Consider the following 12577-nt stretch of genomic DNA (forward strand, 5'->3'; position numbering starts at 1 on the left):
TGTAAGGATAGAATCAAAGTGAGTCCCCTGCCATATCCAGCGCTCTTGCCCTTAGATGATGGTCGTATTTCTATGAAGGTGTGATGTGAGCATGCTTGTCCTACGGCAGGACATCTGTCTGGTCTCAGTACTAATTCTGCATCCCCCACACCATCCAACAACAGAGGCCTACATCACAGGAAGTGAGATTTACTATAGTCTTCTTAGCACCAATATCTATGAGTAATAGGTATCAGGAATAATATATGAAAACTCAGTTTTTCTTTCTAGAATGAAATGTAAGGTTAAGTCTAGTTAACTGAAAATGTATTCAGTCAAAGCTAGAAGAGTTCAGGTACAGTGGAATCTCTTTCTGAATATTAACATCATCTACATGCTATGATTTTTTCACCATAGGGCTTTAAAATAGATTTGAGGCCTCTGACAATAAAATACATATATCCAATAAGACCATTAAAGTGGAAATTACAAATTTAAACACCATATAGGAGAAGCAAACAAGCATAACAATATCACTTAGGCTAATAAAATTGTTGTGATTGAGCATTAAATTTAGCTTCAGGGTTCCTAGATAAAACTGTTTATTTTCCAGCTGCCCTAAGGAACAGTGAGGAGTGATGATTACTGCCATGCCTCTCATTCCACTGATGGCTTTTTGAGGTCTGACAGTGTGTGAGTCATGGTGCGATAGTTATGACAACGTCGAAGATGGCTGAGGCATAGTGGTAAGGCTGGAGGGCCGAGGGCAAAGCAAGAAAGACTGTGTCAGTCCAGACGATTGAGAGCTTTGGAATTACACTAAGGCATGCAGTCTTGTTTCTTAATATGCTGATCTAATTCTTTAATGTCCAAGTTATTTTACCAATCATTGAGACTATTTGATTCAATTATCTGACCTTTACCAACTTGAGACTCTTTGATTCAATTAGCTGACCTCTGTTTTCCAATTTATCAAAACCTGAGTGAGAAGTGTCCATATGTTTACTCAGCTTTATACAAACCCAAATATATAAAAATCATAAATGCATGAAATGGAGATGATTTGGTTTTCAAAATAATTCTTTCCTTTATGAAAGGACTCTGTAAATATTCTTAAAATGCCAATCTCCTTTATTAACTTGACCATCTGGTTAGAATTCTTAAAATTGGATTTTCAACTCCAGAGATATGAAGATCCACAGATATGAAAATATCTTTCATAAAGATGTATATGGGTCAGATTTCGGTTTTATATTCCAAGTTTAGATGGCCCTTGTGGGGGAGTGGAGCATTGCATCATTGGATAAGGAAGAGCTCTTTTTAATTCCATGGTTTCATTATAAGTAATTACATAAAGCATTGGAAAGGGTAATTTAATATTTCTTAATGAACATAAGGGGAAAAATTGAACAAAGTACGTAAAAACATTGTATCTGCTTTCAAAAAATTTTAAAAGATACTGTCATTTTAGTTCTTCAATTTTAGACATGAATTCCACAGTAGGATTCCCAAGCCCCTATACAATAGAAATAGAGAGACGTGACTCCTTGGAGCAAGATTTGGCCTGTCTTGTTTGTGGTTTCCTTGCTTCTGAAACATAAACAGTTGCACTGCAAACTGAAAAGAGAAGGGCATTGAAAGTAGGATGAAATACTAAAATTTGAGAAAATTTTCTATTTCTCCTTCACTCCATTTTACACGCTTACATAAACTTTCTGTTGGTAAATGCAGAACACCAGGCATCATTCTTGAAAGGAGTACCATTTTTGCCTTTCACAACTAAATATTTAGGTGTCTGGTACTGACAATATTATGCAGTTTGGCTGTGTCCAGAGTGCTGAAACATCACAACATATAAATATAGTAAAAGATCAGAATAGCCCCATTTGATAGCAGCTGCAATGTAGAAATATTTTAAATAAGTTAACTTAATTGAACTATAATTTACAAATGATAAAAGGTTACAGATTTTATGTATGGATTTTTTATGACTTTTGAGAAATGCACATCCTGTATAACCACCACCCCAATCAAGATTTGACATCTGTCCAATACCACAGAAGGTTCCTTTGTGTTCCATTGGGGTCATTTCTGCTCTCCACCCTCTCCCAAAAAAACATGGATCTGATTTCTGTGCCTGTTCTCAAACTTCATGTAAATGGAACAATGCAGTATGCATTCTTTTGTGTCTGCCTTCTTTCTTTATATGCTGTCTTTTTGATTGATGCATGTTTGCACATGTATAAACAGTCTGTCCCTTTCTGTTGGTGACTACTATTCATCTTACGCCAATACTACACTTGCTTGTGAATTGATATTCATCTGTTGTTGGGCATTTGGGTTGTTTTCAGCTTTTGGCATTTTGAATGAAATTGTAAGGAACATTTGTTTACATGGCTTTGTATTTTCATCTTTTGGGTGTAATTGCCAGGAGTCACAGAGTAGGAACATCTTAAATCTATAATAAAGTAGCAAAACATTTTCTAAAGTGATTGTACAATTTTTCCAGCCCCACTGACATTGTATAAAACGTTCTGGGAGCTCCACAGTCTCACCAGTAATTGATGTTGTCAGTCATTTAATTTAAGTCGTATGAGTGGGTGTGTAGCATGTCTCATTTTGCCCTCTTTGATGAATAGTGAAGTTGAGATTTTTTAATATACTTATTGACCATTCATGAACCTTTTTTTCCATAGGGCATATCAAGTCTTTTACCCATTATTTATTGGGTTGTCAAGTCTTTTGTCAGATAAATGCATTACAAATGTCCTTGGCTTGGTTTTCCTTTTTTATTAATGGTGATTTTGAAGAACAGATTTTTTTTTATTATGATGAAATTTGAATTTATCAATTTATTCTTTTATGGGTAGTGCTGCTTTTGATTAAGAATTCCTTGAATATCCCAGTGTCATGAAGATTTTATCTTAGGTTTTGTTCTTGAGTTTGATTGTTTTAGCTTTTTGTTTAGGTCTACAGTCCATTTCAAATTAGTTTGTATGTGGGAGGTGAGGTAGAAATCAGCTGGTTTGGATTTTTTCACATGTATATATCCACTTGATCCAGTATCATTTGTGAAAATACTGCTCTTTCCCCATTGAGTGGCCTTGTCATATCTGTTGAAAAGCAATTGACTGTATGTGGGTCAATTGATATAATCTTTTCTGTTCCAGTAATGTATTTGCCTATCCTTAAGCCAAAAGAACATCGTCTTCATAACTGTGGCTTTATATTAATTGTAGAAATCAGATAGAGCGGGTCTTCTAAATTTGTTCATTTTTTTTTTCAAAATTGCTGTCATTCCATCTGATAATACTTACCTTTTGTTTGAAATGCTTTCTATAATATTTCTTGCAGTGCAAATCTATAGGTGAATTTTTTCTCAGTTTTTGTTTATCTGAAAATTAATTTTACTCCTTTTTGAAGGATATTTTTTTGTTAGATATAAAATCTCAGGTTGATGGCTTTTTCCCTCATTGCTTTAAAGATGCTATTTCATTGTCTTCTTGCCTTTTCTGTTTCTGATGAGAAGTGGCTAACATCCCTGTCATGTTCCCTGTATGTAATATGTTGTACTTTGGCCGCTTTCAAAATTTTTTCTTTTGTCTTTCATTTTTAGTACTTTGTGTTTATTTATTTAGATTTATTTATTTGAGAGAGAGACAGAGAGAGAGGAGGGGTAGAGGGAGAGAGGGAATCCAAAAGCAGACTTCCTGCTGAGCACAGAGCCCAATGTGGAGCTTGATTCTAGGATCCTGAGATCATGACTGAGCCAAAATCAAGAGTTGGCCACTTAACCAACTGAGCCATTCAGGCATCCCGATTTCCTTTGTATTTATTATGTTGGTTTTGCTGTTTTTCTTAAGCTTGTAAATTGGCTTTTTTGACCAAAATAAGGAGATTTTGTTGATGTTATTTCTTCAGCATTTATCTGGTTTGACCATTATTCCCACTTCATTGTCTCTCCTCTCCTTCTGGACTCTAAATACATGTCTGTTAGACCAATTGATCCTATCTTACAAGTATCCGAGGCTCTGTTTATTTTTGAAATTTTTTATCATGTGTGCTTTAGATTAATCATTTCTATGTACCTGTTTTCATGGTCACTTACCCATTTTCTGCCATGTGTAATTTGTTATTAAATTTGCTATTCAGAAACTTTTTATTTCAGATATTTTGCTTTTTAGTTCTAGAATTTCCATTTGTTTACATCTTAGAGTTTCCATTTCCCTGCTGAGATTCCCTATCTATTCCCTCACCAAGACCATTTTTTCCTTTAAGTCCTTAAACATATTTTAATAGCTACTTAAAAAGTTCTTGTCTACTAATTACATCTGGGGCATGTCAGGGTCTCTTTATGAAAAAGTGAATAAGGCTCATATTCACCTGTTTATTTACATGTCAAATACATTTTTATTTTATGTTGGACGTTATGAATGAGGCAGTGTTTGGATTTGGAAGTACCTGTCTTCCTTTGAAAAGGGTAGAGTTTGTTCTGTCAGGCAGTTAATCACTGATGACTATTCTTAAACTCGTTGAGGGCTGATTTTAGTCTTTTTTTGGGCTGGTCTGGAATACTCTAGGAGATGGCTCTTATTCTAGAAATATGGCCTTTTTGGTGTCTCAAATTCTCAAGGTATTTTTATGATCTCGGCACTCTGGTCTCTCCACTCTCCCGGAGAGTGTGACCTCTGCTCTCTTCATTTTACTTGCGGCTCCGTATCAGATGTTCTCTGCGTCCCTTCACCCTGTCTCACCTTGCGCATGTGCAGTGCAGCCCTTGACCGAGGTCTTGCAAGCAAAACAAAACCAAACAAATCCCCCCCCCGAGATTTCTGGGGTCCTCTTCCCTGTATCTCCGTTCTGTCGAGTGTTTGTCCTCCAATTTCCAGGTGCTTCACCAGCGCTAAACTAAATGCGTGTCTCCTTGGCGCAGCATGAATGCTTTGTTTATGTTTCTCCTCCCTGTGCTGCTCTCAGGAAATTGTCCACAGGCTGACAGTCAGGGCTCATCTAGGTGTACTTAGGGATTCCATACCTGTGCTGCCTGTTGGCCAGTGTCTAAAACAGTCACTTCCTACGTTCTGTCCAGCTTTATAGTTACTGCTGGGAAGGTCACTCTATCTCGGCCAGAAGCCTACATCTGGTAGAAATAGGCTTTAATACGCTTTTTGGACGTTATTCCTAAGATTATTGGTTCTCACACTTCAGCATATATTAGATGCATCTGGAGGACTGGTTGACGCACAGGTTGTTAGTTCCTGTCTTTTAGAGAGTCTGATTCAGTGGGTTGAGTGGGGGCCCAACGATCTGTATTTCTAACATGTGTCCAGGTGATGCTGATGCTGATGCTGATGGTGTGGGAACTGAACTTGGAGAACCACGTGTTTAGAAAGATGGATCTTGAGAAGAAGTGTTGGACTCTATTTGGGATTTACTACGCACAATTTTACCTTTTTTTTTTTTTTTCGGTCCTATGTCCTACATAACAGACTTACATTTCAGTTGGTTTATTATAATGCATGCAAATTTGCTCTTTTATTCAAATTATGATTTTCAAAAAATTGTGGGGTTTTTTAACATTGAAAAAGGGATTCTCCATTTAATTGATAGGAATAGAAAATATGTAAGAGAGTAAGTAGGGTTATGAAATATTATCATTCTTATTTTTTTTGCCTGCACAAATAATTTGATTCTTTCATCCTGATGTGAAACTTATAGAATATAGAATTTGATAAGTTTCAGAAATAAGTATGTGATTTTTGTTTCAGAAATAGGGTTTTATTTAATTATTCTTTTTTTTTTTTTTAAAGATTTTATTTATTTATTTGACAGAGATAGAGACAGCCAGTGAGAGAGGGAACAGAAGCAGGGGCAGTGGGAGAGGAAGGAGCAGGCTCATACTGGAGGAGCCTGATGTGGGGCTCGATCCCATAACGCCGGGATCACGCCCCGAGCTGAAGGCAGACGCTCAACCGCTGTGCCGCCCAGGCGCCCCNAATAGGGTTTTATTTATATTCTTGCACTTGTGTGCATGTATATGAGTTGTGTGTATGTGGTTTTGTAGGTAAGATGCAAGACGTGATAACCATTTGCTGGATTGCTGGACCTGAGCCATAGCTCTTCCTCAGGTTTCCTGAAAGCTTACACCATCCTTTACAGCTATCAAGATAGCTATTAATCCATCTACTTCAGCATATTTTGTCCCCTCCTTTGCCTCCATTGTTCCAGTGGCTCCATCTCTCCTTGTTTGTCAAGATTTTGAGATTTATTGCTTTCTTTCACTCTCTCTAGAGAAAATCCATGCATTTCCCTATAGTATAAGGCTTGTGCTGATGTCAAACTGGTGACTCTGTTGATCAGACTGACATAATTTTTGCAGTGGCAACCAGGAGAGGAAGTGTCCTCCCACCAGCATTACAGTATTGCATAGTTGGGAAAATGGATTGGTATTATCCCTTCAAATTCTAACAGTTTTTTTTTTTTTTATTTACCAACTTTCATTTCTTAGAAAAATTGGTACAACAGCCTTTGGTGGTTAGATTTGAAGGCTCTTTGGTGGCACATTTTAAATATTGTTTCAGCTGTACTGTATGATTATTATAATTTCGGGCTCGATTTCAGAGGTCTGTTTTCTAATATTTTGATATAGACATAGTGAAATACTAATTACTAAATACTAATCATTCAACAGGTTCATTTCGATGGCTGGGACCACAAATATGACTACTGGATGGATGCAGACAGCCCTGACATTCACCCGATTGGATGGTGTGATATAACAGGGCATCCACTGGAAATCCCATATCGTGAGTATTTTGCTCTTTGTTTTTGGTTTTTAAATACTCAGCCTGAATTCCTACCTGAATGCTATTTTTTCATGTCATTGTAAGTATTTTAAAGCTAAATATTAGGTGAATTGATTCATCAGTGCTACAGCTACGTTGGAATCTAATTATTCAGTTAAGCCTCAAAGGGCATGCTTTATGTAAACGAAAATTTATAATAATCATTAAAGATTTATTTTGATAGTGTTGTCCAGAAGAATCTTTATTTTCTACATTTTAGCTTGGAAAACTTAACCCGGTCTAAACCCGTCTAATTTGTGTCATTGATTTTTGCCGAAGTGCATTTTTTTTAACATTCCATCTTAATTAATTTTGTTTTATAGATTAGATTTCAAAAAGTTTTAGAAGAAACAAATATTCTAAATTTCAGCAGTTAAAAAAACTTTAGTAGAAAAAAAAAGTCCTCTGTTATGTTGGTATCTTCATTTTTTTCTTCCTTTCTAGTTACTTAAAGTTAAGGAGGAAATTAACCACTCTAAATTTTAATAAGCCTTGAACCAAAATATCTTATTCTTTTGTCTGAAGGATTTCTTTGATCAGATTAGGCTGACATGACTAATAGCTGGTTCCAGACACATGTGCAGGCACTGCATTCTTTTGTTTGTTTTGTTCCCTCACTGGGGTCTTGTTCTCCCCTTGGCTTCTTGGGATGAAGCTAGCACATTATTCTGGTAATGAGGTTGTCTTCCATTGAGCCAGCCCGATGATGCTTAAAGCTCAGCTCTAAGAGGACTAACTACATCCTTGAAGTAAATCCTTGACTTCTTACCGAAGTGAGAAGAGGTCCTGACTTAATAACTCAACAGACATTTTTACATTGTGCTATGTGCCTCAGAAAAAACCCAAAAATCAGTAAGGTACAGGTCCTTGTGTAACACAGAGTGCATTAACAAGCATGGTGTCTGTATATACAGAACGTAAAACCAGAGACCGCGGTCAGTCCTGTGTCGAAGGGATAGTGTTAGTCTTTGTGCTTTATGGTTTTTTTCCTGATTCCACTTTTTACTCTGCCTGATTTCACAATCCATTATGTCAGAGAGATGTTTCTCATTTTATGTTAACCGCCCCCCTCTCCCACTGACATGCACATATCCATCCTCGTCACAGTAACATTCCTAAGTAGGAATGGTAGCAGTGGAGGTGGAGACGGGTCAGGATTTCAGGACAGGGACAGCTCTCTTCATTCCGTCTCAGCCATTGCCTGCACCTTTGTGAAGCTGCCTAACCAGCTTCTTGAACTGAATGCCTCACAAACATCCCAAAGTCTGTGGATCAAGCTGAACTTCATCCCAAGCCAAAAAACTTGCCTTTCTACTGTAGTTCCTACTTGCTTTCAAAGTTCCTACTTCCTAAGCGGAGTCATTCTGGACTTTGTTCCTTTCTTATCCCTTCCTCACCCCACACATACAATCAGTGACCAAGTCTTACGATTCTCTTACTTCATTTCTCCAAATGCAGTCTGCTAGTTACTGAGTTGCACAAATCCTCCTGATAAATAAGCCTAAGACAGATCTCAAAATTCAAGCTCTAGAGGCAGTGTGGCCCGCTTGTTAAAAGTGTGGAATCTGGAGTCAGAATACTTGCATTTGAATATCAGTTTTACTGCTTACTTAGCAGTGTGACTGTCTGTGCCCATTTCCTCATGTAGAAAATGGAAATAATATTAGTGTGTCTATCTCAAAAACCTGTAATGATTAAATGAGTAAATGCACATACAAAACTGCCCAGCTGATAGTATGTACTGATTTAGTGTTGGCTATCAAGAAATTATATAATATTCTATAAATTTTCATTTTTACATGAAATTATGTGAATTATTAAGGATTACAAAACTTGAAATTATGCTAAAATTAGTATGACTAGAGTTTTCCAAATATTTTAATTTCTTTCTTCTGTCCTTTCTTCTTTTCTTCCTTTCTTTCTATTCATTTATTCATTTATATTTATTTATCATTGAGTTATAGTTGACATACAACATTATATTGGTTTCAGGTATGCAACATAGTGATTTTACATTTATATACACTATGGAATGATGATCATAAGCCTAGTTACCATCTATCACTTTATAAAGTTATTACAATATTATTGACTGTATACCCTATGCTGTACTTTGCATCCCTGTGACATGTTTTGTAACTGGGAATATGTACCTCTTAATCACCTTTACTTATTTCACCCATTCCCCCAATTCCCTCCCCCTCAGCAACCACCCGTTTGTTTTCTATATTTATGAGTCTATTTCTGTTTTGTTTTGTTTTTTTTTGTTGTGTTTGTTTAGATTCCACATATAAGTGATATTCTATGGTATTTGTCTTTCTCTGAGTTATTTAACTCAGCATAATATGTTCCAGGTCCATCCCTGTTGTTACAAATGGAAAGTTTTCATTCTTTTTATGGCTGAGCAATATTCCACTATATGTATATATGTCTGTATATATACACACACACACGTATACACACACACACACACACACACACACACACGCCACCTCTTCTGTATTTATTCATCTATTGATGGACACTTGGGTTGCTTCTGTAATTTGGCTACTGTAAATAATGCTGTTAAAAACATAAGGGTGCATATCACTTTTGAATTAGTGTTTTTGTTTTCTTCAGGTAAATACCCAGAAGTGGAAATGCTGGCTAGTATGGCAGTTCTATTTTTAGTTTTTTGAGGAACCTCCGTACTTTCTCCATAGTGGCTGCACTAATGTACATTCCCACCAACAGTGCAGGAGGGTTCTCTTTTCGCTACACCCTTGCCAACTCTTGCTATTTCTTGTATTTCTGATACTAGCCATTCTGATTAGTGTGAGGTGACATCTCCTTGAGATTTTAATTTGCATTTCCCTGATGACTAGTGATGTTGAGCAATCTTGTCATGTGTCTGTTGGCTATCTGGATGTTTTCTTTGGGAAAATGTCTATTGAGGCTCTCCACCCATTTTTTTTAAAAGATTTTATTTATTTATTTGACAGAGACAGCCAGCGAGAGAGGGAACACAAGCAGGGGGATGGGAGAGGAAGAAGCAGGCTCATAGCAGAGGAGCCTGATGTGGGGCTCGATCCCATAACGCTAGGATCACGCCCTGAGCTGAAGGCAGATGCTTAACCACTGTGCCACCCAGGCGCCCTTCTCCACCCATTTTTTAATTGGGTTGTTTGGGGTTTTTGGTGTTGGTTGTCTGAGTTCTTTATATATTTTGGATATTAACCTCTTATTGGGTATACTATTTGTATATATGTTCTCCCATTCAGTAGCTTGTCTTTTCATTTTGCTGATGGTTTCCTTCCCCACACAAAAGTTTTTCAGTTAGGTGCAATCACATTGGTTTATTTTTGTTTTGGTTGCCCTTGTCTGAGGATACAAATCCAAAAGTAATATTGCTAAGAGCCATGTTTAAGAGGTTACTGCCTATGTTTTCTAGGATTTTTACGATCTCAGGTCTTACATTTAGGTCTAAATGTACAGTTTTTTACCCCCTTGTAATTGATTTCTAGCGTTCAGAAAAAATGCTTCTTTTGATTTCAGTCTTCTTACATTTATTGAGACTTGTTTTGTGACCTAACATGTGATCTATTTTAGACAGTGTTCCATCTGCACTTAAAAGGATTGTATATTCTTCTGGTTTTGGATGTAATGTTCTGAATATATCTATTAGGTCTATCTGGCCTAATGTGTTGTTCAAAGCCACTGTTTCCAGATTGATTTTCTATCTGGATGATCTATCCATTGGTATAAGTAGGGTGTTAAAGTTTCCTACTATTATTGCATTACTGTCAATTTCTTCCTTTATGTCTGTTAGCATTTGCTTTATATATATTTAGGTGACTCTATGTGGACTGCATACATATTTATAATTGTTATATCCTTTCATTGGTTTGAACTCTTTATTATTATGTAAAGTGTTTTTTGCCTCTTGTCATAATCTTTATTTTAAAATCAATTATCTCTGATGTATGACAAGGGTATTGCTACCTCTGCTTTCTTTTCATTTCCATTTGTATGTAATATATTTTTCTATCCCTTTACTTTCAGTCTATGTTTTTTAGGCCTGAAGTAAGTCTCTCATAGGCAGCATATAGATGGGTCTTGTTTTGTTTTGTTTTGTCCGTTCAGGCACCCTTTGCCTTTTAATTGGGTATTTAGTCCATTCACATTTAAGGTAATTATTGAAAGATATGTACTTACTGCTATTTCATTAATCGTTTTTTGGTTGTTTTCATAGCACTTCTCTGTTTTTTTCTTCTTTTGCTGTTTTCCCTTGTGGTTTGATTACTTTTGTTGGTGTTATATTTGGATTTTCCCCCTTTTTTGTGTGTGTGTGTATGTATTATAGGTTCTTGTTTTGTTGTTACCGTGAGGTTCACGTATAACACCTTATGTATACAGCAGTCTATTTTAAGTTGATGGTCACTTAAATTTGAACACATTCTGCTGATTACTCCCCCCACTTATGCTTTGTATTTTTGACATATTTTATTTTGTGTATCCATTCTAATTATTGTAAGTATAGTTTATTTTACTACTTTTTTCTCTTAACCTCCATGGTAGCTTTATTAGTATTTGATCAATTACATTTACTATGTTTGCATTACCAGTACAAATTTTTCTTTCATAATTTTCTTCTACTTATGGCCTTTTCTTTTCTGCTTGAAGAAGTCCTTTTAAACATTTCTTGTAAGGAGGTTTAGTCGTGATGAACTTCTTTAACTTTTGTTTGGGAAACTCTCTGTCCTTCAATTCTGAATGATAACCTTCCTAGGTAGAGTATACTTCATTGTAGGTTATTTCCTTTCAGTTTAACTACATCCTGCCACTCTCTTCCTGTCTGCAGAGTTTCTGCTGAAAAATCAGCTGATAGTCTGTGATCATTCCCTTGTATGTAATTAGTTGATTTCTGTTGCTGCCTTTAAGATCATCTCTTTAATTTTAATTTTTTTGCATTTAATTATTATGTGTCTTGGTGTGGACCTCCTTGGGTTCCTCTTGTTTGGGGCTCTTTGTGCTTTTTGGACCTGGGTGTCTGTTTCCTTCCCTAGTTTAGGGAAGATTTCAGCTATTATTTCTTGAAGTAAGTTTTCTACCCCCTTTTCTCTCTCTTCTCCTCCTAGGACCCCCATAATGTGAATGTTAGTTGTTGTTACAGAGGTCCCTCAAACTGTTCATATTTTTTTAAATTTTTTTTCTTTTTGCTGTTCAGCTTGGGTGAACCCCACCACCCTCTCTTCCTAATTGCTGATCCATTCTCCTGTATCTTCTAATCTGATGTTGATTCTGTCTAGTGTAATTTTCTTTTCATTTATTGTAGTCTTCAGCTGTAATTAGTTCTTTTTCAATTTTTTATTTCTTTTTTGAAATTTTAATTGTATTCATCCACTTTTTTCAAATGTGGTATCTTTATGACCATGACTTTGAACTCTTTATCAGGTAGATTCCTTATTTCTTTCATTTAGTTCTTTTTTTTTTTTTTGAGGTTTTGTCTTATTCTTTCTCTTGGGACATATTTCTTTGTCTCCTCATTTTGCCTACCTATCTGTGTTTATTTCTATGTATTAGGTAGGTCAGCTATGTCTCTCAGTCTTAAAGGAGTAGCCATATGTAGAAGGTATTCTGTGGGGCCCAGAAACACAATCCTACCTGCTCACCAGAATCAGGTAGTCCAGGGGTGTCCCCAGTTGAGGCTGCCTGCCAATGTGGCAGGGTGGGAGCTGGTTTGGAGGGGCACCTTCTGGGGTGGGCATGTTGGT

The 12577-nt window shown here is 36.4% G+C and overlaps 1 protein-coding gene across 4 annotated transcripts in view; it reads left to right on the forward strand.

Moving 5' to 3' along the window:
* Positions 1-12577, forward strand: part of L3MBTL4 (L3MBTL histone methyl-lysine binding protein 4) — a 375657-nt gene that overhangs the window by 229349 nt on the left and 133731 nt on the right. For all 4 annotated transcript variants that reach the window (XM_019802531.2, XM_034642569.1, XM_034642568.1 and 1 more), the window contains one exon: positions 6671-6785. In XM_019802531.2, the coding sequence (XP_019658090.1) occupies positions 6671-6785 (115 nt within the window). The remainder of the gene's footprint in view (positions 1-6670; positions 6786-12577) is intronic.

Source organism: Ailuropoda melanoleuca, chromosome 14, assembly GCF_002007445.2.
Source record: "Ailuropoda melanoleuca isolate Jingjing chromosome 14, ASM200744v2, whole genome shotgun sequence".
Classification (NCBI taxonomy): domain Eukaryota; kingdom Metazoa; phylum Chordata; class Mammalia; order Carnivora; family Ursidae; genus Ailuropoda; species Ailuropoda melanoleuca.